Source organism: Leucoraja erinacea, unplaced genomic scaffold (assembly GCF_028641065.1).
Source record: "Leucoraja erinacea ecotype New England unplaced genomic scaffold, Leri_hhj_1 Leri_62S, whole genome shotgun sequence".
Taxonomy (NCBI): domain Eukaryota; kingdom Metazoa; phylum Chordata; class Chondrichthyes; order Rajiformes; family Rajidae; genus Leucoraja; species Leucoraja erinaceus.
This window is the reverse complement of record NW_026576542.1, coordinates 428652-456401: the sequence shown is the minus strand read 5'-3', so window position 1 is coordinate 456401 and position 27750 is coordinate 428652. Positions and strand designations below refer to the sequence as shown.

The following is a 27750-nucleotide window of genomic DNA, read 5'->3' as shown; positions in this document are numbered from 1 at the left end:
GTACAGATTTTGTGGATAGGACAGGTTTGGAGGGATAGGCAGGTGGGACTAGTGTAGCTGGGACATATTGGGCTGGTGTGGGCAAATTGGGACAAAGGGCCAGTTTCCACATTGTATCACTCAATGACTATATTATGAAACCTAATATAATTGTATTGTATTATTGAAGATGTAGTAAAAAAAAAAAACATGTCCCTATGCAATTTGACATTGTTAAGTTTTCATTTTGGTTTTATACTAACTGAATAAATCATTTGGATTTTCTCTGAACAAACTTCTGGAATTGTGATTGCAGTTATTTTCCTGATAGCTGGTATGAATGTTATCAGGAATTGTTTTCTATTTTTCTTTTGAAATTGGTCTTTGGTCCTTCCTTTCAGATGCACATCATTAACACCTGGACCCTGTTGCGACCGGTTTAAGCTGCACATTCCATATGCCGGAGAGACGCTAAAATGTGAGAATTATTTTATATTCAGCAATTGTTTCATTTTAAAAGCGATTATCAATATAAAATGTCAGGGAATGTGTGGGGACTTTTATGTAACGCTTATTATTCATGAATAGTCCAAAAACTATGATTCCTTTTAAACTGACTTGCATTCCTGTAGAAAAAGCACACTTAATGTAGAAAGTATAAATACTGACCATCAGCTTTGGAGCTACGAAAATTCGGAAGCTTCATTAAAATGAGGGTTTTTAAGAGTTCATGACCAAATTGTAGTCAAATTGCGATAGTTGAAGGCTCTGGAGTGCAGAAGAAAATGATGCACGTTAAAATGTAATGCTGAAAAAGATTTTTGAGGTGTAGGTGGAAGTTGTTGAAATTGACAAGTAAGACAAAATGTGGGAAATGGGGTTTGACAAATTCAACTCATGGAAACCCAACTCTGGACGAGAATTGTCCTTTGAAGACTTTGAGTCAAATGTTTATGAAAGCGCTGGGGTTTGTTAGCTGTGCTTTTAGAATCTTACAGCAGCTACCGTGATGATTCAGTATTGTGCATGTATCTTCTTTTGGAAGGGCTGTCACATTTTGGTTTATCTTCAACTTTTTCCTCAAAGCAAATAAATTAATCCACGAGGTAGATATCCAAATGGTCTCTGTGTTCCTGTGAAATCTTTATGCTGCATTTCTAATACAAGATACAAGATACATTTAATTGTCATTTGGACCCCTTGAGGTCCAAACGAAATGCCGTTTCTGCAGCCATACATTACAAACACATAGACCCATACACAACATAATTTACATAAACATCCATCACATCGTTGTGATGGAAGGCCAAATAAACTTATCTCTCCACTGCACTCTCCCCCCCCCCCCCCCCCCCCCCCCCCCCCCATGTCAAAGTCAAAGCCCCCGGCTGGCGATGGCGATTGTCCCGCGGCCATTAAAGCCACGCCGGGGGATGCAAGGTCGCACACCGGGTCTTGGTGTTAGAGCCCCCGGCGTGCGCTCGGAGAGTCCCGCGGCCATTCCAAGCCGCGCGGGGCAGTGATGTAGGCCCCGCTCCAGGAGCTCTTCAACCCCGCAACTCGGGGCGGGGGAAGTCGCCGTTTATGAAAAAGCAGTCTCCCTCCAGGGACCCGCGGGCTCCCGGTGCCGCCGTCCACAGACCTGCCGTTGGGGCCTCCGACTCTCCGGTCGGGCCGCAGCAGCAGCAGCAGCAACAGCAACGCTCCTCCACCCGCTCCGGACTCGGCCAGCCCCGTGACGGTGAGTCGTAGCACCAGAGTCCCCGGTCTCTTCCTGTTGGAGGCCGCTCCTGGATGCGGCCCCAACGACAACGGAAACCCGACGAGAAAAGGTCGGGTCTCCCGTGCAGGGAGAGATTTAAAAAAGTTTCCCCCCCCGTCCCCCCCACACACACACACCCCAACAAAAAATAAGAAAAACTACATAAAAACACAGACAGAAAATAATAAAACGCGGACAGACTGCAGAGGCCGCTGCTGACCAGAGTCGCGCCGCCCACCGGATGCGTTTCTTGCGTTTCTTGATCTTATTAACATAAGTAAAAACATTTTTTACAATTGACAAAACGTTAAATCTATTTCTCAACTGTTTTTGCAAGAAATTCTTTGCGCTTTGTTTTATTGAAATCCCACAAATTTGAATAGCTGTTCAGTTTACCCTTAAATTGGCCAAGTCCCCGCTATCAAAGTTTGAGGGTGTGAGAGGAATCGCCTTCGATCACAATTTAACTAAACCAGTCGGATAGAAAAATAGAGTGAGTACAGAGGAGATTTACTAGAATGTTGCCTGGGTTTCAACAACTAAGTTACAGAGATAGGTTGAATGTTAGGGCTTTATTCTTTGGAGCGCAAAAGGTTAAGGGGGGACTTGATAGAGGTCTTTAAAATGATGAGATGGATAGACAGAGTTGACGTTGATAAGCTTTTCCCACTGAGAGTAGGGAAGATTCAAACAAGGGGCATGACTTGAGAATTAAGGGACAGAAGTTTAGGGGTAACATGAGGGGGAACTTCTTTACTCAGAGAGTGGTGGCTGTGTGGAATGAGCTTCCAGTGAATGTGGTGGAGGCAGGTTAGTTTTTATCATTTAAAAATAAATTGGATAGTTATATGGACGGGAAAGGAATGGAGGGTTATGGTCTGAGCGCAGGTATATGGGACTAGGGGAGAATACGTGTTCGGCATGGACTAGAAGGGTCGAGATGGCCTGTTTCCGTGTTGTAATTGTTATATGGTTATATGGATGTACTGTGGCTACGGGGGCATTACAGAGGCAGAGTATTCTGCAGTGAGCAACTCGCCCTCATATCCCCAAATCTTTTCATTGTTTACAAGGGACAAGCAAGGAGGATGATGGAATACTGTCTACTGCTCTGAATGAGTGCGGTTTCAACATTCCAAATCTAACAACACATGCTTAAAGCTAAAGATAGACACAAAATGCTGGCGTAACTCAGCGGGCAGGCAGCATCTCTGGGGAGAAGGAATGGGTGACGATTGGGGTCGGGACCCTTCTTCGGAGAGCTACTCCAGTTTTTTGTGTCTACTGTTTAAACCAGCATCTGCAGTTCCTTCTTACATATACTTAGAGCTACCTAATTAATTTATACCCCATTGACTATAAATATTTATTCCATTCACCACCACCAATACACAATGGTCACAGTTGTGCTATTGACTCATTAACCTACAATTACTTTAAGGTAAGGGGGGGATAAAAGGTGATGAAGGTGGTCGGTATAAGGAACGAGCTGCTGATGGAGGTGGATGTAGCAGGTGCTATCAAAAACATTTAAGAAGCATTTAGAGAGGTAAATGGATAGGGCAGGTTTAGCTGGATATGGGCAAAACACAGGCAAGTGGGACTAGTGTAGATGGGATGTGTTAATCAGTGTGAGAAAGTTGGGCCGAAGGGCCTATTTCCATGCTGTATGATTCTATGACCCTACTTGCCCCAACTACTATAACAGCACCTCCAAAACCCTTGACCTTTGCTACCAAGAAGAACATGGGCGATAGGCACATGGGACCACCACCATCTGCATGTCTCTTCCAAATCACACACCATCGTTATTTGGGAACATATTACCATCCCTTCATTGTCGTAGGGCCAAAATACTAGCGCTCTCTACCCAATAGTGTTGTGGACATAACTCCCAACAGCATGAGTTGTTTTGCCATCTCTTCTAAAAACTAGTTGGACATAGGCAGTGAACACTAGCCTGCCAAATAACGTGCATCCTGAAGAATATTTTATTTACAGCTTTTTATGCAAATAATTATGCACATCTTTTTCTGCCTCCTACCCTGACATTGCACTTATTGTAAACATTCTACGCCGCATCTGCACCCAGGATGAGGTGTTCCAAACCAGGGCATCGGAGATGTCCTCATTCTTTAGGGAACGGGGGTTCCCCTCTTTGACTATTGATGAGGCTCTCACCAGGATCTCTCCTATACCCCGCAACTCTGCTCTTACTTCCCATTCCCCCCCCCACTCGCAACAAGGGCAGAGTCCCCCTTGTCCTCATCTTCCACCCTACCAGCCGCCACATACAACAGATAATCCTCCGACATTTTCGCCACCTCCAACGGAATCTCACCACTGGCCCCATCTTCCCATCTCCTCCCCTTTCGGCTTTCCGCAGAGACCGCTCCCTCCGTAGCTCCCTGGTCAATTCGTCCCTTTCCACCCAAACCACCCCCTCTCCTGGTACTTTCCCTTGCAACTGCAGAAAATGCTACACTTGTCGCTTTATCTCCCCCCTTGACTCCATCCAAGGACCCAAGCAGTCTTTCCAGGTGAGGCAGAGGTTCACCTGCATCTCCTCCAACCTCATCTATTGCATCTGCTGCTCTAGGTGTCAACTACTCTACATCAGTGAGACCAAGTGTATCTTGGCGATCGCTTCGCCCAACACCTTCGCTCGTTTCGCAAAAACCAACCTGATCTCCTGGTGGCTCAGCACTTCAACTCCCCCTCCCATTCCGAATCTGACCTTTCTGTCCTGGGCCTCCTCCATGGCCAGAGTGAGTCCCACCGTAAATTGGAGGAGCAGCACCTCATATTTTGCTTGGGCAATTTACACCCCAGCGGTATGAACATTGACTTCTCCAATTTCAGGTAGTCCTTGCTTTCTCCCTCTTTCCCCTCCCCTTCCCAGCTTCCCCACACCCAATGTCTCCGCCTCTTCCTTTCTTCTTCCAGCCCCCACATCAGTCTGAAGAAGGGTCTCGACACGAAACGTCACTTAGTCCTTCACTCCGTAGATGCTGCCTCACCCGCTGAGTTTCTCCAGCATTTTTATCACACTTCATTTGGAAATCATTAAGATATATAAAATCTTTCATTGAAACTAAACTAATCTATAATTTTTTTTCTGCGATATGATTTCCAAAGGAGTTCTCAATATGTTTCACATGGGTTCACACGAATATGTTTTGAGATTGCATTAATAGTGTGATATATGATTTCCGAAGGGATTCTCAATACGTTTCACACTGATTGCCACAAATGTTTTTGGCATTGCAGTATAAGTTTTAAACATCGTTGATGCCAGATTGGCTGCTGGATAGATATTTTGCAGATGGAAAAGCTGGTCAGATTGATGAAATGGGCTTGCATGCACATAGTCAGCTGCTAATAATTATTTCTGATCATGGGGTTTTTAACAAGCAATTTTGTTTCTACTTTTTTGCCTGCTGCCAATAATATACCAAGTACAGCACTCGTGCACCATTGAATAAGTGGACCACTTTGATTTTTGTTCATTGAAAGATTCTTAATTTTCTTTCCCCGTTTCCTATGCACTTCAAACTCTTTATTAGCATGGTGGGTGCCACAGTGAAACAATGGTTAGTGCTGCTGCCTCACACTCGAGCAACTGGGGTTTGCTGCCTGAGGAGTTTGCATGTTCTGCCTGTCTTCCAGTTTCCTCTGAATTGCCAAAGATATGCTGGCTGATCTGTTAATTGGGTACTTAATTTGCTCCTAGTGTGGATGGAGAGCAGAAGTATTTGGGTAAAGGAAGCTGACAGGGATCAGAGAATGAAAATTGGATTAGTGTTGTTGGATGCCTGACAGTTGGCAGAGATGCATGCGGTGGACTGAAGATGCTGTTTCCAGGCTGCATGTCTCCATAATGTGATGATGCTGTTCTGGGATATTAGTTTATTATTGTCACGTGCACCAAGATCAAGTGGAAAAACTCTTGCATTTTGGTCAGAGCAGTTGCAAAAACATGATGTGATACATCCTAACATGGTGTAACTATGGACATTGATCATTTGTCATTTGAGGCATGCTGAATCTCCTTAGTCTTTTGAGGAAGTAGAGGTATTTGTGTGCTTCCAATGCCGATGGACCACATAAATCTGTTGGTGATATCAACTTATCAACTTGAACCTCTCGACCGTCTCCATTTAATAGGTATTGATGTAGATTGGGATTTGTACTCCACCCCACTTTCTGAAGTTGGTAGCTAGCCCCTTTGTTTTGCTGACATTTAAGGAGAGGTTGTTGACACCATGCCTCTCAATCCTTCCTATACTCCATCTTGTCATTGTTTGTGATCTGTGTCTTCTGCAAACTTGATGGAGTTAGAGCAGATTTAGGCTACACAGTCATTTTTAGAAGCAAAATAGCATGGGGCTGAGAACAGACATTATTGAGCAATAATTTTGGGGATGATCACTATGTTTCACCTATTTTGCTGAGTGGTCTTTGGATCAGGAAGTCAAGGATCCAATTGCAGAAGGGGTTGCTGAGTCCTAGGTTCAGGAATTTGGAGATGTGTTTACATGACCTTGTTCAGATGTTACAAGGATGAATTTGGGGCCAGCAAGATGGCACCTGTTGAAACAGTTGGTAACTTACAATGAATCATGGCAGATCGTATGGTCTAGCAGGCTAGAGTTGGCACCTGCCTTGACCAGCCTCTTGGAACCCTTCATGATGTAGATGTGAGAGTCCCTGGGTGGTAATCATTAAGGCAAACTACCATGTTGTTTTTGGAACTGGGATGATTGGTCTTATTGTAGATGGCAACCTAGGCAAAAAAGATGGCAGGTGGAATAAGGAGAGGTTAATGATGTCCACATACTGTTGCCAACTGGGCCATCCAGGTTCTGAGGACGTGGCCAGGGACTCCATCTGGAAAAGTAGCTTTCCATGGGTTCAGTCTAAGAGAAGGCTGATCTGGCTTTGGTGATGGTGACCATGGGTACCTTTCTGCCAAAGTAGGCAGTTTCACATTTTCCCATTTGATACCCATTTGCAACATTTAGGCCACTCACTTAAACTAAGTATATCCCATTATATTCTCCTCTTATGCGATTCAGCACTTAGCTACTTTTGGGTCATATCCTTATTCACCATTCCAAGTTGACCATATAATGTAAATACTTGAGGAAACCTGCACCTACCCCTGTCATGGGACACTCACTGAGTTTGTAAGTTCTAGGAGCAGAATTAGGCCCATCAAGTCTACTCTACCATTCAATCATGGCTGATCTATTTTTCCTTCTCAACCCCATTCTTCTGCCTTCTCCCCATAACCCCTGACTCACTGCAAACTCTTGACTTCCTGAAAAAATATATCATTTATGCCAACTTTTTTTCTGTTACAGACAGCACAATCTTCTCTCCACACTTCACATCAACATGACCTTTTTGTTTCTGCAATAACCTTTTGATGCAGCACCTTTATATGCAGCACTGGTAATTTAAATTTGGTGCTCCTTTATAAACTTTGTGTTGATAATCAATGTCCAATCCAACATTTAAAATATAGGAGGAATACATAATTATTACGCTCTCTCAAACTTGATGAATATTTGAGATGGAATTCAAAAAAATATTTTAAAATAGTAATAAAGGCCACTAATTTGCAATGTTGAGGACAACTTTGTCATGTACCAGGAAATAATCAATTAGTACAGACCTAAGAATATCTGTAGCCTTCCGCTTTCCTTGCCAAATGAACATTTGTTTTAAACAAGAAATGAAACCATGTTTGATCTCATCAGTGTGAAATAAGAAATTTCATAGCTTCATTCAAAAATCAATTGGACAATTAAAGGAGAAGCAAAATTGCAGAAAATCTGCAATATCTCTTCACTCAGAAAGATTAAGTAAGATCAGCCTATCCCAGTTCTGAATAATTAGGTGATCTCATTGAAACACAGAGGATTCTGAGGCAGATTGACAGGATTGCTGGCAAGGGGCTGTTTCTTGCTTAAAATCCTGAACTGGGGGCAGTCCCTGGACAAAGTAACGGCCATATAGGACTGATGTGTACGCTTATTACTCAGAGCTGCCAACTTTGATATTTCTCTAATTTGGACCTCTGCCAAATCGGAGAACAAGTCATTTACCTATCCATGTTCTTCAGGTCATTTGTCGCCGGTTCTAATTTGTTCTGGTCTTTTCTCGCATCCAGTTCTTTCCTCTTCCCCCCCCTCTATCTTAGGTATAAGCCATCATCTGCAGTTCTTTCTTTCTACATTTTGGCTGCCTGACCTATAGAGTTACACCAGTACCTTGTGTTCTGTCGCTTGCAGTTTCTTGTTTCTACAAGTCATTTGGCAATCTGGCGGATTGATAGAAAATTTGCAGTGATCTCACTGAATGGCGCCACACACTCTTTTGGGTTGGGAGCAGCAAATTGCTCATTGTTTCACTCCTGATCACCCAGTTCCTCCTGCTGGATTGCACACGTTGATTTAACTAATGATTTTCAGGTTACTTTACTTTAAAGATACAACGCGGAAACCGTCCCTTCAGCCCACTAAGTCCACGCCAACCAGCGATCACCCCGTAAACGAGCACTTTTACTACACAGTAGTGGCATGGTGGCGCAGCAGTAAAGTTGCTGCCTTACAGCGAATGCAGCGCTGGAGACCGGGGTTCGATCCCGACTACGGGTGCTGTCTGTACGCAGTTTGTACGTGCTCCCCGTGACCTGCGTGAGTTTTCTCCGAGATCTTCGGTTTTTTCCCACACTCCAAAAACATACTGGTTTGTAGGTTAATTGGCTTGATAAATGTAAAAATTGTCCCTAGTGTGTAGGATAGTGTTGGTGTGCGGAGATCGCTGGTCGGGGTGGACCCGAAGGGCCTGTTTCCGCGCTGTATCTCTAAAATAAACTAAACTAGGGACAATTTACAAATTTATTTTTTTCCGAAAACAATTAACAAACCTGTATGTCTTTAGAGTGTGGGAGGCAACCGGAGAAAGCCCACGCGGTCATTGGGAGAACGTGCAAACCCTGTACAGACAGCATAAGTAGTCAGGATAGAACTGGGTCTCTGGCACAGTGTGGTAGCAACTCTACTGCTGCACCACTGTACAGCCCTGAAAATGGAATAATCTGTAAAATGATCATGGCTCACAGGTGATTGAAAGTGACGTGGACAAGCTTTTTTTTTTTTTTTTTTTAAATAAATTAACACGGTTGGTTCCTTTTTTGCAAGTTTTGTGTTACAATAGAGCGATTGTTTCTCCTTTTTCTTTTCTTTCTAGGGTCTTATTTCCTTTCTTTACTTCCTTCTCTAATTTCTTCCCTAATTTTCTTTTCCCAACACTTTCCTGCACCTTCACGATTCTTGCTCACTTTCCTTACTTCTTTTCATTCTATCTTTTTTAAAGCTCGAAAAACGAAGTGGTACAACAAATGTAATAAGATATATCTGATGTATTATTGTAATTTACTGAACTTCTAATTTAAAAAAAAAAAAAATTTTTTTTTTTTTTTTTAAATGGACAAGTTGATAATGTAGATGTGTCCTCATGGGATGCCAAAAACTTTGAATGGCAGAAATAGAGGAACACAATTGTCAAGAGAAAGAATAAATAAATCTTACTAATTTAGACAATCTAATGTATTGTATTAGAATCTTGCCCAGGTTCAATTTACTTATTTCCTGTGACTTTGCAAAGACTAGCTTCAATATTAAGTCATGAATAGCAAAATAAATGTTGGCTTATTGTTTTCAAGGGGACATTATTTTCAACTGTCATTATCCAGACCTTCCTCCAGATTTCATCTTTGGAGAAGATATTGATTTTCTGCCTGAACCCACATTGCTTCATGTGAGTTTTATTTCACAATTTATCATTTGATTCTTGCTCGTGCTACATAGATTTGGAATGTGGTCTCTGAATAGTCTGACATTAATTTGATCTTGATCTGAGACGACCCTTACTTTATTGAAGTTGTGACAGTGTTTATTAACATTATTAGTAAATGACATTTGTATTTAATTATGTATGAAACTTCAATTTGTGCAACCAAAATCTGTTATTCATTAAGAAAGTACTTAAGAGCCATCAACTGTATTTCGGTGCATGTAATATTATTGTTCCCTATGACGCACCAATATGCTTTGGGGAAAATATGCAATATACCACTTTCATTTGAGTCAAGAGCATAGACATGGGAGATTCAATTTTTTGCTGAGGGTTTCTTGTGCAGTTGTTAACATCTTTCAAAGTAATTTTACTTTGTCGTTGAGAAGCACTCTGTAGTTTAAAGTGATTCAGCTAAATGTGGAGCCAATTGCTTTTTAGCTTTTACTTGTTTATTGCCTATTTCTGATCGGCTTTGAACTGAGTAGTTTTGCTAGACCATTTCAGAATGAAGTGTCTGCCAATTACTTGGCTTGATTGCCGAACTTGAAAAATTATTTGGCTTATTTTATTAATGAAGAGACAAGCTTGTTTCGAAGCAGACTGTAGGGTCGGGGCCTGGCGACAGGAAACGTCATTTTAACAAAAGTATACGTACATTTTTGAAATCAAACTCAAAGCTGATGACAAAAGGATTTCAGATTTTGAACCAATAGTCGACTAACTGGGCGATTTCTGGCTCATGCATGCCTCTGTGTCGCATTCTTCCTGTCAAACAAAAATGTGGAGTAGTTATCTGGGGGAATGGTGTATCCTGTGCACACACCCAGTTTTCAATGGGCAAATAGGGTGTGTGCGTACTTACAGATTTCTCTGTTCAAAATTTTATCACTACAGATGGGCGGCACGTCATGCAAGCTTTTTCAGGAACTTTTAAACCCCCTTAACTGAATTTTACCATGCGGATAACTTCTGAACTTCTGGGGGGGGGAAGAAAAATCAGATATAATATTCAATGCTTTTTATTTGCAAATATTGATTATGCTAGATAATATTTGGCCAACCAGCATATAAACAATGCTTTATGACAAGATTATCTCATGCATTTGACGGTGTGTCTGTAATCCTCAAAAAGCCGCCTACTGAGGTGGCAAATGGCCAAGCACCAGAGGACATAGTGTTCCAACATACAATGAAGCATCCCTCAACTGATTTTTGCTGTGAACAGTTGATAACTTTTTTTTTTCTTTAATCTCCAAGGAATTTTTTTAAACTTAAATTTTATTCAGGAAAGTTATATTTTGCTGGTAGTTTTTTTTGTAGAAATCGTGACGCAGGTTGTCCAGTGAATATGTTGTATTTGTTCAAAGCAGCCATTAGCTCAGACTTTTGTTCCCCATTTCAAACTCGCCCTGTCTATTGAACTCTTGAGTGCAGTGACTCATCGTCTGTGACACTACCTTGCCCGACTGACATAAATCAGTAGCTAAGTTAGGGAAGCAGCACTGAAAAAATATGACTCCATCCATCTGAAGATACTATTTCAAAGAATAAATGCTTAAGAACTGCTATAAACATTATCAGATAATTCTGCGCATTGTTGGAAACCTGATTTCTTATCAATCCTACAATTCAAAAGATATTGAATTTAATCTGAACTGCTAATATCACATGCAATTTGTAAGTTTAGTTTGGAGATACAGCGCGGAAACTGGTCCTTCGGCCTATCGAGTCCATGCCGACTAGCGATCCCCACACATTAACACTATCCTGCACACTAGGGACAATTTACAATTTTAACAATCCAATTAGCCTACAGACCTGTACGCCTTTGGTGTGTGGGAGGAAACCGCAACTCCCGGAGAAAACCCGCGCAAGTCACGGTGAGAATGCACAATCTCCATATAGACAGCGCCTGTAGTCAAGATCAAACCAGAGTTTCTGGCACTGTAAGGCAGCAACTCTACCGCTCCGCCACTGTGCCCCTACCTCACACTTTAACATTTTATAGATACTGAACTTAAACTGAACTGCTAATATTACATAACACTGCTAATATTTGCAAGTTCTAATGGAGGATTATGTTAACTACAATTTTTTATTCAAGTTTTTATCTTTTGTGCCTTTTTAGTAGTTCATGATGTAATTGAAAAATTTAAGGTCAGATATTCCAAGATCAAAGTAATAGACACTGTAGCCGAAAACAGATACATTTGCTTATCATAAGTGTTTTTCACAAAACTGTTTTTGATAGGAGCGAGAAAACATTTGCTAGATGGTAATTGATCAGAGATTAGGATCACTTATCCATTCACAAAACACTAGCCCAGGGATTCTGCTTCTTCTATGTTCCGGCGATTATTTCAAAAAATTCGAAGCCAACCTCGACTAAAAATAGGTTGCCGTTTTAAAAATCGGTAATTTTTTAGTCGAAGCTGGCTGAGATGCTAGTTGAAGGTGGTTGCAGGTAGTGGAAGGTAAGACCTCCCTGGTGGAATAAAACTGAGTGAAAAAAAGATTAATATTAACATAAGCATGTTACTTCTGTCTCTCTTGGGCGTGCTCAATCATGGTTGCAGAGTTTGCAAAAGCCTCCCAGGTTTTTTTATAATCATTCTGAACCATGACAGCAGTAGATATACTTTGAGTAACATCCACCCAACTAGTTCCTTCTCTGCTCTCATGGTTCAGAATGATTTTTTTAAAAACCTGAGATCTTCGGTTTCCTCCCGCACACCAAAGACGTACAGGTTTGTAGGTTAATTGACTTGGTATAATTGTAAATTGTCCTTCGTGTGTGTAGGACAGTGTTAGTTTGCAGGGATCGCTGGTTGGTGCGGACTCAGTGGGCTGTTTCCGCTCTGTATCTCTAAACTAAAACTAAATCGGATGGGACTGGATCGGGGAGAAAGGATGGAGCCACGGTAGGAAGAAATTAGTTAATTAGATCATGAATAGGCTGAATCAGTGGAGTGTCTCGGGCAGTCATTCTAGTGAATCTTGAGCAGAAAGTAAATGCTGGTTTCATGAAGCACGGCGAGGTTGGGGGCACTTCCAAGAAAATGCGATCTGTTAATCTGGGACATAATTCTCTTACGTTTGTTGGTGGGATCCAGATCCGGAGGGAAGTATCAGGATGTGTCTGAGAGCAGCTGTTTGGCCTCTGCACGATAAAGGTCAGTTCACCAGACTACACCAGCGCCAACCTTGTCGGCTGCTTTGATAACAACGTTCTCCATGAACAAAGCAAGTTTAGAGAATAGTGGGTTAGGAAAGAACTTAAACAAGGAAATCTGATGGGATAAAACAGACCATTAAGTGTCTCCGGCAGGTACACAAAAATGCTGGAGAAACTCAGCGGGTGCAGCAGCATCTATGGAGCGAAGGAAATGGATGATGTTTCGGGCCAAAACCCTTCTTCAGACTGATGGGGGGGGGGGGGGGGGGGAGAAGGAGGAAAAAAGGGAGGAGGAGGAGCCCGAGGGCGGGGGGGATGGGAGGAGACAGCTCGAGGGTTAAGGAAGGGGAGGAGACGGCAAGGGCTAGCAAAATTGGGAGAATTCAATGTTCATGCCACCGGACGCAAGCAACCCAGGCGGAATATGAGGTGCTGATCCTCCAATTCCGGTGTTGCTCACTCTGGCAATGGAGGAGACCCAGGACAGAGAGGTCGGATTGGGAATGGGGGGGGAGTTGAAGTGCTGAGTGCTGAGTTCAGGTACCGGCTGAGCGGAGGTAGGTTATTGCGAAACTGACCTCCGCTTAATCTCACCGATGTAGGTTGTCTCGTACGAAACGATCGCCCAACCTGACAATTAGTCTGAACCGATGTAAATCAGCTGACATCTAGAGCAGCGGATGCAGTAGATGAGGTTGGAGGAGATACAGGTGAACCTTTGTCGCACCTGGAACAACTGCTTGGGTCCTTGAATGGAGTCGAGGGGGGAGGTGAAGGGACAGGTGTTGCATTTCTTGCGGTTGCAAGGAAAGTGCCCGGGGAGGGGGTGGTACGGGAGGGAAGGGAAGAATTGACAAGGGAGTTGCGGAGGGAGCGGTCTTTGCGGAAGTCAGACATGGGGGGAGATGGGAAGATGTGGCGAGTGGTAGGGTCACGTTGGAGGTGGCAGAAATGGCGGAGGATTATTTGTTGTATTTGCCGGCTGGTGGGGTGAAAGGTTGCGACTGGGGGATGGGGAGAGAGAGCAGTGTCGCGGGGTATGGAAGAGACCCTGGTGCGAGCCTCATCTATGGTGGAGGAGGGGAATCCCCGTTCCCTGAAGAGCGAGGACATTTCCGATGCCCTGGTGTGGAACACAAGTGTCTCCGGCATGTAGGATTGTTAAATCCCAAAGCATGTATACCTATGTTGGATAACCGATCGGGTAGCTAGGGAAAGGCTATGTCCACTCTAGCACTAAGATGACATTTATACTTGGAGCTAGAGAAAGTGGGTGAGGACTTGAATTAGTACATTACGTTGGCATTGACCATGGAGAAGGATGTGGATGATGGTGAGATCAGGAAGGGAAATGCCTGTATTAAGAAGGCAAAGTCATTTAGAGAGGTGTGAGGTAGTGGAGTTATCTGCGTCTGAGGGCGGTGGAAGCCGGTTATTTGGATACTTTCAAGAGAGAGCTAGATAGGGCTCTTAAAATTAGCGGAGAGGGGATATGGGGAGAAGGCAGGAATGGGGTACTGACTGGGGATGATCAGCCATTATCATATTGAATGGCGGTGCTGGCTCGAAGGGCCGAATGGCCTACTCCTGCACCTATTGTCTATTGTAAGGAAGTGCACATTTGCAGAGGCAGAAAGCAAGGTGACTATACTAAATAAACTATAAAAACGGATACACAATATTTATCATGGACATTAGCATTGATGTCCCAAGAAAGAAGTGGAGCAATTATTATGTGTAGCAAAGACTTAATTCTTAAACCAACAGCAGTATGAAGTGCATACCTCACAAAAGTCTCAACATTTTCAAACTAGAACTACTACATGCATTACAATATCTCTGAACATAGATCCAACTGATGAGAAAACAAGTCAATTGGATAGTTGTCAAAGTAGCACCTTATGCTTTTAATTTGTCACAGCCACTGCTTCTTATCCGTTTAAGTAGGAATTTTCAACAGTATCCAGGTCTGAAGAGAAGGAATCTTAATAAAATCCCTGTCCCCAAAATGAAATGTTTATCTCAAGATACTAAGTAGTACAATAATAGTGTACTGCAACATCACTGAAGGAAGAAAAAAACAGTCATTGAATCATTGCAGGCAAATTCAACCTGTTCTTTGAAACAGTCACCCATCTCTCTGGCTCTTCACACTGTCCTGACTCACCTGGATAGACAGGGCATGTACGTGAGGATGCTCTTCATTGACTATAGCTCTGCATTCAATACGGTCATCCCCACCAAGCTCACCTCCAAACTCCACCAGCTAGGCCTCAGCTCGCCGATATGCGATTGGATCCTGAACTTTCTGATGGAGCGACCGCAGGCAGTGAGACTGGGCCCGCACCTGTCCTCCACTATCACCCTGAGCACCGGCACACCACAGGTCTGTGTACTAAGTCCCATGCTCTACTCCCTCTTCACTCACGACGGTGTTCCTTCATTCGACACCAACACCATTGTGAAGTTTGCAGACGACGCAACAGTGATTGGGCTGATCACCAACGGACAAGTACAAAGCTTATCTTTTATCAAATCTTCTTATCTTTTATCAAATACTTTAAATAACACAGGTTAAAATGAAACAGAAAACAGAAGCCTATGATAAACATCATGCTCGTCAAGAGGAAATAAGTGTCAAACTAACTTTGTACCTTGCTTGCCATTTGTTGACTAATTATAGCAGGCAAGCACCATGTTCACCAACCAAGTCACGGTGCTTGCCCACTATGATTACTCAATAATTCCAAGATTATTGAAAATCAAATGACTGTTTTTCACTCCCTTTACCCACTCTTACATAGAACAGGAAGTGGCCCTTCAGCCCACCAGGTCTGCATTGACAATGTTGCCAAGTTAACTCTTCCCAGCTGCCTGCATGTGGTCTGTATCTCTCTATTCCCTGCGTGTTCATGCGTCTGTGTAAATGCCTTAAATGTTGCTACCATATCTGCTTTTACCAAGCCCCTAGGTAGCACGTTTCAGGAACTTGCCCTACTTTGGTAAAAAAAAACGAGCCTCACAAATCTGCTTTAAACTTTTCCCGTTCTCCCTATGCCCGTGACATTTCCATCCTGGCTAAATGACTCCAACCATCTCTCCTATCTATACCTCTTACAATTTTATATACTTTTATAATGTTGACCCTCAGCCTTCAAGTTTGTCCACCCTCTCCTTACAGTTAATACTATCAAATCCAGATAATATCTTGGTGAATGTGCTCTATTAAAAGTCCCAACATTATCCTGTGGTGCCTCAGGATCTTAGGATCCTAGGATAGACTCCATCAGGTCCTGGAGACTTATGGTCCCATTAACCTCTTATGTGGGACCTTATCAAATGCTTAGCTTACCTTTTAATCTTTCTCTTGTACATGTTGGAAATAGGAAACTTTCATCTTTAAGTATCCAGCATGAGAATTTAACACTCCCAGATTATTTTCAGTAAACCAAAATAAAAACATATTATTTTAGAGTGCATACATCAGTTCTATCTGGTAAAACACTCATTATGGCATCACGGTACGTTTTTGAACACTTCTGTCCCATCTTTACAATAAACAACCATTGACTTTTATTCTACAGAATTGTGCTCTGGGCTACCCAAAAATCCTTCCTACCCATAGAAATGTTTGTGCCCTTGCCACAATGATGGGCAGAATACAATATAAGAGTGGAGAAAAAAGATGGGATTTAAGCATTGAACCAAGTCGACCAAGTTGACTTTCTGTATCCTCGCTGTAGCAGAGCGCCCAGAACTGTACACTGTACAGTTGTGGCTGTACCAACATAATAATAATAATAATACATTTTATTTATGGGCGCCTTTCAAGAGTCTCAAGGACACCTTACAAAAATTTAGCAAGTAGAGGAAAAACATGCAAGGGGAATGAAATAAATAGTAGAGACATGACTAGTACACAAATTAAAGACAGAATTCAATTCAAAACACAATATGAGGCAATTCAAGCACAGATGAAAAGGGAGGGGGACGTGAGGCTAAGGATAGGCAGAGGTGAAGAGATGGGTCTTGAGGCGGGACTGGAAGATGGTGAAGGACACGGAATTGCGGATCAGTTGGGGGAGGGAGTTCCAGAGCCTGGGAGCTGCCCTGGAGAAGGCTCTGTCCCCAAAACTGCGGAGGTTGGACTTGTGGATGGAGAGGAGACCGGCTGATGTGGATCTGGGGGACCGTGAGGGTTGGTAGGGGGAGAGGAGGTCAGTGAGATATGGGGGGGCCAGATGGTGGAGGGCTTTGTAGGTGAGGACCAGGATTTTGTAGGTGATCCGGTGGGAGATGAGAAGCCAGTGAAGTTGTTTGAGGACTGGAGTGATGTGATGCCAGGATTTGGTGTGGGTGATGAGTCGGGCGGCTGCGTTCTGGACCAGTTGGAGTCGGTTGATGTAGGTGGAGCTGATGCCAAGGAGAAGTGAGTTGCAATAGTCCAGTCGGGAGGAGATGAAGGCATGGATGAGTCTTTCAGCAGCGGGAGGTGTGAGAGAGGGTCTGAGTTTGGCGATGTTGCGAAGGTGAAAGAAGGAGGTTTTAATGACATGGCGGATGTGAGGCTCAAGGGAGAGGGTGGAATCAAAGATCATGCCAAGGTTGCGGGCCTGGGGAGATGGGGAGACAGTGGTGCCGTCGATGGTGAGAGTGGGGTTATTGATTTTGCTGAGTGTGGATTTGGAACCTATGAGGAGGAATTCTGTCTTATCGCTGTTGAGTTTGAGGAAATTATGTTGCATCCAGGTTTTTATAGCTGACAAACAGGAGTTGATATGGAAGAGGGGGGGGATTTGGTGCCGAGGTAGATCTGGGTGTCATCAGCGTAACAGTGGAAGTCCAGGTTGAAGTGACGGAGTATCTGACCAAGGCGGAGGATTTAGATGATGAAGAGGAGGGGGCCGAGTACGGAGCCTTGGGGAACGCCTTGAGTGACTGTGGCTGTAGCAGAGGTGTGGTTGTGGAGAGAGATGAAGTGGGATCTGTTGGAAAGGTAGGAACAGAGCCAGCTGAGTGCAGAACCTTCAATGCCGGGGTCTTTGAGTCTGGTGAGCAGGATGTTGTGGTTCACTGTATCGAAGGCTGCGCTCAGGTCGAGGAGGATGAGGATGTTGAGGTGAGGAGGTCGTTGAGGACTTTGAGGAGAGCAGTTTCTGTGCTATGGAGGGGGCGAAAGCCAGATTGGAGGGGTTCAAGTAGGTTATACGCAAGGAGGTGGGAATGAAGTTGCGACGCAACGATACGCTCCAGGGTTTTTGAAAGAAAGGGGAGGTTTGAGATTGGGCGTAAGTTAATGAGAGAGGTGGGATCAAGACCAGGTTTCTTTAAGATTGGTGTGACAGCAGCAGTTTTGAAAGCGGAGGGGACAATTCCTTGGGACAATGAGGAGTTGAAGAGATTAGTGAGGTAGGGGCAGAGAACGGGGAGGCAGGACTTCAGCAGGGGAGTGGGGAGAGGGTCGAGGGAGCAGATAGTGGGTTTGGAAGAGCTGATGAGTTTGGAGATTTCAGTAGTGGTGACCAGGTCAAACTGGGAGAGGAAGCAGTGTGGAGAAGGGGTAAGGAGGTCAGTGGAGATGTTGAAAGGAGGGGCCTTGGTAGGTGGTGGAGTAGATGCTGGGGAGTCGGGTACAGGGGATAAAGATTGATAGATGGTGCTGATTTTATCAGCGAAAAAGTGGAGGAATGAGTTGCAGAGATCCGGAGTAGAGGTAGGGAGAGTGTTGGCTCGAGGCTTGAGGAGGTTGCCCACTGTGGAGAAGAGGGTTCTGTGGTTTAGGCAGGGATCAGTGAATATGGAGGAGAGGTAGGCAGATTTTGCAGCAATGAGGGCAACTTTATAGTCAGTGAGGTGGAGTTTGTAAGCTTCAAGGTGGACTGTGAGAGATGATTTATTTGTAAGTCGTTCAAGTCGGCGACCAGTCTGTTTCAGCTTACGAAGTGCAGGTGTGTACCAGGGTGAAGATGTGTTGAAAGTTACGGTTTTTGTTTTGAGGGGGCCCAGAGTGTTGAGGGAGGTAGACAAGGTGGAGTTGAGATGGTTTGTGAGATCATCAGGTGAGATGGGGGTTGAGTCCAGGGGGAGAGTGTGGAGAGCAGGTCAGAGAGATGGTGGGGATCAATGGATTTTAGATTACGGATGGTGATTTCTCGGAGGAAGCGGGGGCGAGGTGTCGGAGAAGGGATGGTGAACCGTATAAGCTTATGATCAGAGAGGGGGAAGAGGCAAGGATGGCTTCCCAACTCCTGTACTCGACATCCTGACTGATGAAAGCCAGAGTGGATTGAATGAATGAATACGTGATTGTCACATGTGACAAGTTACAGTGAAATTATTTTCTTGCAAATAGTCGCCACATAAAGGACACTGACAAAGGTACAAAGTATACCCAGTATTGGTGCCAGGTCCTTTTTTGTTCCCCTCCCCCTCTCTCCATCACGGTGGTCCCCCTACAGCGGGTCCTCCAATGTTCTTCCCCCTCCCTCACGCGGTTCCTCCACATCGGGACTTCCTTTGTTCCTTCCAACTCCCTCCTATTCTCACTATAGGTTCGCTGTTGGCAGGGTTGGTATCAGAAACTTGAGGTACATTGAAGCTACAGTAAAGATGGGAAAACCTTAAACTTAGTGGCCTATGTCACAATGCTTTGCTTATAAATGACTGATTGTGAGCACTTATTTGTATAAAGGTTAAAACTTGCATGAGGCTATGTTTCAACAGAACAAACTTCTTACAAAAACAAAACAATCTTGCTGGAAGATGCAGTAACCTTCATTCTTGATAGCAGTAGTACTTTGTATTACTGAGATTAGTCACTGAGTGCCACAGCCAATGGCTGCTTCAATGAGGGGAAACAATGCGATTCTTTCTGTTCTGTTGACTGGTGTGATTGTGGTGGTGTCTGTTGTTGGTTTTAGTAGGAGACAAGTTGAAGATAATTTGCAATGATGTAATATTCCAGTAATAGAGTCGCTGTTTTCTTGAAAGAGACAATATCTCTTTTGTTTCCTTGCATTTGCAGATTAAGCGATTTGGCCTTTGGAGGTTAACATGTCCCCATGTGAAAACAGTAGTTGATTACAACAAACGGACTGAGTGTTGTGATGTAAAAGAGCGCTGACCTTTCACCAAATGGGATCTGCTTTTAAAACCATCAAAGAGAAAGGAACTGAATGTCTATTGCCAGTAATTAAGTAGCATTTTCCAGTATGTCAAAATAACTAAATACATCCTTGAATTGAAATAATGAACTCTGTTCATTGCATTTGCACAAACTGCTTTCCAGGGATAGGAATTTTAGAGAAAAACTAAAAAGATACAATGTGAGGCAATGAACCTATTACCAGACTGGTAAACTAGTGGAATTTAAATTTAGTTAACTATCTGGAATTTATATTATTGATAATTCATTGTAATTTAAAAAGAAAAACTCCAGTTTACTTGTGTCCTCGAGGAGAGGAAATCCAACACCCTTGATCAGACTAGTGTGATCACAGAAACATTATCACCCCACCCTAACCACCCCCTCCTGCCACACCCTCCAAAATGGCCCAGCGATCATTCGGGATTTGCAAAGTTGCCCTGCGCCTTGTTTACCTTCCAAAGCCACGTCTTCCTCAAAAACGTATAAAGGCAATGTCTAAATTGGGCGAACAGTCATGCTGACATGGTTAATGTGCCTCCATGACAGCTCCTAATCTCTGCGATTCATGAGCTGTGAACTTCCCCCATGCATCTCTCCCCAGTGATAAGTCAATGGTACATCACTATGCAGGCAGGCAAGAGTAGAAGTCTTGGATCAATGCACTGTGCCTAGCCATGTGCCATTTACCCTCCGCTTATGAATCACTGCTGGAGGATCTCTGAGGGTCAGGCAGCATCAATGGAAGGAAATAGACAAACAACATTTTGGGTTAGAACCCTTCTTCAGACCAATGGAGTATGGAGGGACAAAGCTTGGCAAATGATAGGTGGATACAGGTGTGTGGTGGGGGGGGGGCTGGATCTGACACAGGCTAGGCTGGAGGTGAAATTGAAATAAAAGAGTGTCAGATAAGGAAAGAAGAGAAATGGGAGGGGAAAGAGGGGGCAGGTACAAGAAATGGGGGAATTTGGGTTGGGTTGGGAGATGAGCGTAAGGAGGAAGGAAAGGGATCAGATTGAGATGGTGGGAGAATTGTGTGCACACTGGTTGGGGAATGACGGGAGCTAGAGAAGGGAGATTAGAGAGACATAGAAACATAGAAACATAGAAATTAGGTGCAGGAGTAGGCCATTCGGCCCTTCGAGCCCGCACCGCCATTCAATATGATCATGGCTGATCATCCAACTCAGTATCCCGTACCTGCCTTCTCATCCCCTTAGCCACAAGGGCCACATCTAACTCCCTCTTAAATATAGCCAATGAACTGGCCTCAACTACCCTCTGTGGCAGAGAGTTCCAGAGATTCACCACTCTCTGTGTGAAAAAAGTTCTTCTCATCCCGGTTTTAAAGGATTTCCCCCTTATCCTTAAGCTGTGACCCCTTGTCCTGGACTTCCCAAACATCGGGAACAATCTTCCTGCATCTAGCCTGTCCAACCCCTTAAGAATTTTGTAAGTTTCTATAAGATCCCCTCTCAATCTCCTAAATTCTAGAGAGTATAAACCAAGTCTATCCAGTCTTTCTTCATAAGACAGTCCTGACATCCCAGGATTCAGTCTGGTGAACCGTTTCTGCACTCCCTCTATGGCAATAATGTCCTTCCTCAGATTTGGAGACCAAAACTGTACGCAATACTCCAGGTGTGGTCTCACCAAGACCCTGTACAACTGCAGTAGAACCTCCCTGCTCCTATACTCAAATCCTTTTGCAATGAAAGCTAACATACCATTCGCTTTCTTTACTGCCTGCTGCACCTGCATGCCTACCTTCTATGACTGGTGTACCATGACACCCAGGTCTCGCTGCATCTCCCCCTTTCTCAATCGGACACTACTTGAAATTGGAGACTTGTATGTTTATGCCGTTGGGTTGTTGGCTACCAAAGTACTGTTCATTTAGTTTCCATGTGGCTTCGCCCTGGCAGTGGAGGCGGCCAAGGACTGAACATTCAATACAGGAAGGAGCTCCAGGCTCTGGCAGACACAGCACAACTGTTTGGCGAAACATAGAAAATAGGTGCAGGAGTAGGCCATTCGGCCCTATCGAGCCAGCACCGCCATTCAATATGATCATGGCTGATCATCCAACTCTGTATCCTGTACTTGTCTTCTCTCCATACTTGACTCTCCATAGTTGATCCTTTTAGCCACCAGGGTCACATCTAACTCCCTCTTAAATATAGCCAATGAACTGGCCTCAACTACCTTCTGTGGCAGAGAATTCCACAGATTCACCACTCTCTGTGTGAAAAATGTTTTTCTCAAACAATTGACCTGCTCTAATTGGTGCTGCCGATGTTAAGAAGACCTCTTCATGAGTACCAAATGCAATAGAAGAGAGACTGCTCCTGTATTTTGAAGCATATATTTGGAAGAAGCTCTAAAGAGTGTCAAATTATTTGGGGGTTGGGGATATCTATGACCCTTTTCAATTGTAGAGTGATAGCATCACCACTTAGTTAAGAATAAAGGGTAGGCCATTTAGAACGGAGATGAGGAAAAACGTTTTCACCCAGAGATTTGTGAATCTGTGGAATTCTCTGCCGCAGAAGGCAAGTGGAGGCCAATTCTCTGTATGCTTTCAAGAGAGAGCTAGATAGAGCTCTTAAAGGTAGCTGAGTCAAGTGATATGGGGAGAAGGCAGGAATGGGGTACTGATTGTGGATGATCAGCCATGATCACAGTGAATGGCAGTGCTGGCTCGAAGGGCTGAATGGTCTACTCCTGCACCTGTTGTCTGTTGCCTATTGATAAGTCCTAAGAGACAAGAAAGCGGTACCTGGTTAATGACAAGTAGTGAGTGAGTCAATAAAAGATGTGTCAATCCTGCAAATCTTGAAACCCTCTCACCATTTCCCTAGCTTCACTGCACTCTAGAAATGTATTTCTTCATTCTTTCTTTCCTTCCTACCTTCACTCACTAATCTCCCTATGTTGTTATCCACACTCAGAAATGTGAGGTGTTGCATTTTGGGACGTCGAACAAGGGCAGGACCTACACAGTAAATGGTAGGCCTCTGGGTAGTGTTGTAGAGCAGAGAGGGATCTAGGAGTACAGGTGCATGGTTACTTGAAGGTCGAGTCGCAGGTAGATAAGGTGGTCAAAAAGGCTTTTGGCACTTTGGCCTTCATCAGTCAGAGTATTGAAGTTGGGAGGTCATGTTGCAGTTGTATAAGACGTTGGTGAGACTGCATTTAGAATATTGTGTTCAGTTCTGGGCACCATGTTATAGGAAAGATATTGTCAAGCTGGAAAGGGTTCAGAGAAGATTCACAAGGCTGTTGCCAGGACTAGAGGGTGCGAGCTATAGGGAGGTTGAGTAGGCTGGGTCTCTATTCCATGGAGCATAGGAGGATGAGGGGAGATCTTATCGAGGTGTATAAAATCATGAGAGGAATAGATCGGGGAGATACAGAGTCTTTTACCCAGAGTAGGAATCCGTGGGGTAACTTTTCACACAGAGAGTGGTGGGCGTATGGGACAAGCTGCCAGATGAGGTGGCTGGGACTATCCCATCGTTTAAGAAACAGTTGGACAGGTACATGGATAGGACAGGTTTGGAGGTATATGGACCAAGCGCAGGCAGGTGGGACTAGGGTAGATGGAACATTGTTGGCCAGTGTGGGCGTGGGGCCGAAGGGCCTGTTTCCACACAGTATCACTCTATGAAAAGAGTCCAGTTGTTCTCAAATAGTTGGCTTGCATATTGAACTTCATATTGATTCCCTGTGCAATACCATAGTGTATATCCTTGCACGATGAGCTGCTTGCTGGAGACGGAAGTGTTACTCCCATAGTTTTCTGGAACATAATTCAGTCCAGACTTTTGTTTATGCATTTGGTAGTGTCTCAGTTGAATCCACGTGGGAACAATAGGCAATAAAAGTATAACTGGAATTGTCTCAGTCAAATCTACTCTTTCCTGTTTGTACAATTGCAACACTTAACAATATGCATTGAACGCACCCATCCAATATTTTCCATTTTTTATGCCAAATTTAACACAAAGCATTTTAAAATTTACGTCAGTTATGAAATCTCACCTTCAAATGGAATCAAATGTTTTGTTGATCATTAAATAAGTTCAAGATTACACACGTTCATAGAAGACTTCAATCTGGGGATTATGATGCAGCAAATGGTCACCAGAAAGAAGTATTCATTAAGCTGTAGAGACATCAAATTTAGTGAATAAACGGTTTCTTTATTCAGGCATTATAGGTTAGGTATACATGCATGTTTGGTACTCTAACACAAAAGTCATTGTCGCTGCTGCGAGGCGCGTCTGTTGACTCGTGGGCTGGAGCTGAGCTTCTGCTGATGTGGCAGGACACTCCCCTTAACTCATGCCATCACGTTCCCGCCAAAGCCAGTCCCCGTTCTGCTGACGAGGGTTCGACCCGTAAGTGGCCTGACCACCAGGTAGCGCCACAAAGCATCATAAAAACGAATCTGTTGTCCCCGATGAAGTGCCGATGATAGTGTCAGCTTTCCAAAAAAATCAATTAAGTTGTATTTAAGTTTTGTCCATTTTTAAATATTTGTTGGGCCACTTTTATTTCTTTGTCAAAAATGATGCACGTCAAGAGAGCGCTTGGTGTGACTGTGCCAACACCTCAGGAAATGGACAGATGTTGCATGCTGTTAACATCAGGATCTCATACTGAAAGTACTTAAGAAACGTAGCTAATATTGTCAAGTGTGGAACTGCACCTCACCATTTGTTTTCAACGAGCAGTGACTTGCAGAGCTACAGACTGTGTTTGGGATGGTGAGATGAAGTTGGGCAGATTTTTATTTGACCGGCATGGCTATGAGGAGTGAATCGCAGATGTGAATTTACCATGATTTGGTTCTGTACTTGAATTGTTTGACAAATGAGGATTTGACAAATAACGAGTGGGATGGTTAAAAGGGGAACGCACCAGTAGGTGTCTTGTATTTAAGTTTCCTATCTGCATGTGATAAACTGCTATGTGAAAGGTAAGAGTTTGTGGCACTGGGGGTAATATATTATTCCCAATCACATATAGTGGCATAGCCTGTGTAGGAAGGAACTGCAGATGCTAGTTTAAACTGAAGATAGATACAAAATGCTGGAGTAACTCAGCGGGTCAGGCAGCATCTCTAAATAAAATGAATTGGTGACGTTTGGGTCGAGACTCTTCTTGAGGTCTGAAGAAGCGTCTTGACCCGAAACGTCACCTATTCCTTTTCTCCAGAGATGCTGCCTGACCCGCTGAGTTACTCCAGGTTTTTGTGTCTTTCTAGACTTACTGCTCCAGTGACCAGGGCTTGATCCTGCTATTGGTTTAGTATTGTCATGTGTGCTGAGGTACAAGGAAAAGCTTTTGTTTGCATGCTATCCAATTAAATCAGATCATACTATGCATGGGGACGGACAATCAAGTCTTACACAAGTACAGCAGATAGTGCAGGGAGAGCAATACCAGAATGCAGAACATAGTGTTATAGACATGTAGTGGATTGTCACCTTGTCGTGGTGGAGAAGCTTGTGTGGTCCCGTGATCCTGAGAGCGATGCGGTCTGGAGCTATACTCCTGGTAGGGCCACCCATGGCAGTAAGGTCAAGGGGGAGGTCTCTGACAAAGAGCAATCCAACCAAGACCTCAACGGTGGAACAGGCGGAAGATGATGGCTGACCTTAGTGGAGCGTCACAACGGCTGGGAAGGTGGATGAAGGCTGCAGCAGAAAAGGGTCTCCGGTCGTATTGTTCTCCATGCCACTGGATCTGCTGTCTGTGCACCAGTCTCCCCACGTTAAACAAAGTCTTGCACTGGCATCCTCTGTATAAGCGTGCTCCAAATAGGGAATAGCATCCTGGAGACACCCATGGTCAACCATGACCGAAGGGGGCCTAAGAAGAAGACTTGTAGCATTATAGTTACAGAGGAAAAAGTCCAGCATCCACAATGAGGGTTAATTGAAAGATCAGAACTACCCCCAACGTGTGGAACACCATTCACCATAATGTAGCGGAAGAAGCTGTTCCTGAGTTTGGTGGTATGCAATTTTAAACTTTTTAATCTTCTGCCCAAACTAAGCTGTAATATAGAAGATAGACACAAAATGCAGGAGTAAAGAGCCTGTCCCACCAGCATGCACCTGCATGCGGCAAGCGCGACCTAAAGGGCCGGTCCCACCAGCATGCGCCTGCATGCGGCAAGCGCGACCTAACATGGTCGCTTGAGCCGTACGGCCTCGCGGGGCCGGTCCCACTTCGATCGCAGGAGCCGTATGGAGTTGTGCGGAGCTGGTCCCGACATCGCGCGGGGCTCCGAAAAACTGACCGTGTTTAAAAATTCCGCGCAGCAACGGCCTGCCGGCCCGCAGCCACCTCAACGCCGTACCTCACGCGCGAACTTCCCGCGGAGTTCGCTCGGACTTCATGTCACTCACTCGACCTCCGCGCGGACCCCGCTTCTGGTTTGGTCGAGCTTGCCGCATGCAGGCGCATGCTCGTGGGACAAGCCCTTAACTCAACGGGACAGGCAGCATCTCTGGAGAGAAGTGACGTTTCGGGTCAAGACCCTGCAAGACTAAAGCATGCAAACAAAAGCCTATACCCCAGCACACGTGACAATAATAAACCAATAGCAGGATCAAATCCTGGTCACTGGAGCATTAAGGTGACACCACTAGACTAGAGTGACCACGTGGGGTTCCTCCAGGTACTCCGGTTCCCTCTCACATCCCAAAGGCGTGCAGGTTTGGCCTTTGTAAATTGCTCCTAGTGTGAAGAGTGGATGACACTGAAGGGGTTTGGCGAGGTAGATATTTGAAAAAATATTATCCTCTTGTCAGAAAATCTAGAATTAGGGACATAATTTCAGGCAAGGTGTCACCTGTTAAAGACTTTGACAAGGAATTTCATCTGTTCAGAAGACTAAAGGTAGAATGATTGAATTTATTTAAGGCTGGGGTTTTTTGGTCTGTTTGGAAGTCGAGGGTTTAGGGAAATGGGCAGAGTTGAGGCCAATGGACTTAAGAGACCATATGGCCTATTCCTGCTCGTATTTTTTGTTCTTTGCTCTAATTTTGATGATTGATCGTCAAGGTCACTCTTCGTTGGAAATTTACATTTGGAAGAGGGAGCGGAGCATGGATAGGTGCTTGTTGGACTTGTTACTGAAGAGTTTGACCACCCTGGGAAAGCTGCATATAACCATATTTTTGTCCCTCTAACAAATGTAGTGAAGCTGATTTTTGCTAACTTTCACAAGGGAATCGAATCTCAACACGGTTAGAAAAATAAAGGAGGAATTTTGGAAAAGAACAGGAGACTGGATAACAGTTTCAAAGGGTCCTGTGCATATTGAGCTGAATGGCAATAAAACCTGAGGTGCTTTGTGGTACTTTCGGAATAAGGAAGTGCAGCCAACCTTAGATACAGAGTTCTCCTACTAGGCGGTGATACCTAAAATAGGGTTGATATATCAGACGAGTTGGCACAGTGACACAGTGGCAGAGACCCACGTTTGATCCTGACCTCTGGTGCCGTCTGTGTGGAGTTTGCATGCACTCCCTGTGGCCATGTGGGTGTTCCAATTTCCCCCCACATCCCAAAGACATGCAGATTTGTAGATGAATCGGCCTCTGTAAATTGCCACAAATGTGTAGGGAGTGGATGAGAAAATAAGATAACATAGAACTAGTGTGAACAGGTCATCAGTGGTAAGGGTGGATGGTGGGCCGAAGGGCCTGTTTCCATGCTGTATCTCTAAACTGAACTTAAAGGCCTCTGGATCTGTGCAATCGTGCGGTAATTTAGAATATTCCTAAACCAGACATGTAA

The 27750-nt window shown here is 44.2% G+C and overlaps 1 protein-coding gene across 1 annotated transcript in view; it reads left to right on the top strand.

Moving 5' to 3' along the window:
- The window catches only part of babam2 (BRISC and BRCA1 A complex member 2), a 181321-nt gene that overhangs the window by 5590 nt on the left and 147981 nt on the right, over positions 1-27750 (top strand). Inside the window, 2 exon segments of the mRNA XM_055631039.1 lie at positions 381-457; positions 9477-9571. Coding sequence (XP_055487014.1) covers positions 381-457; positions 9477-9571 — 172 coding nt within the window.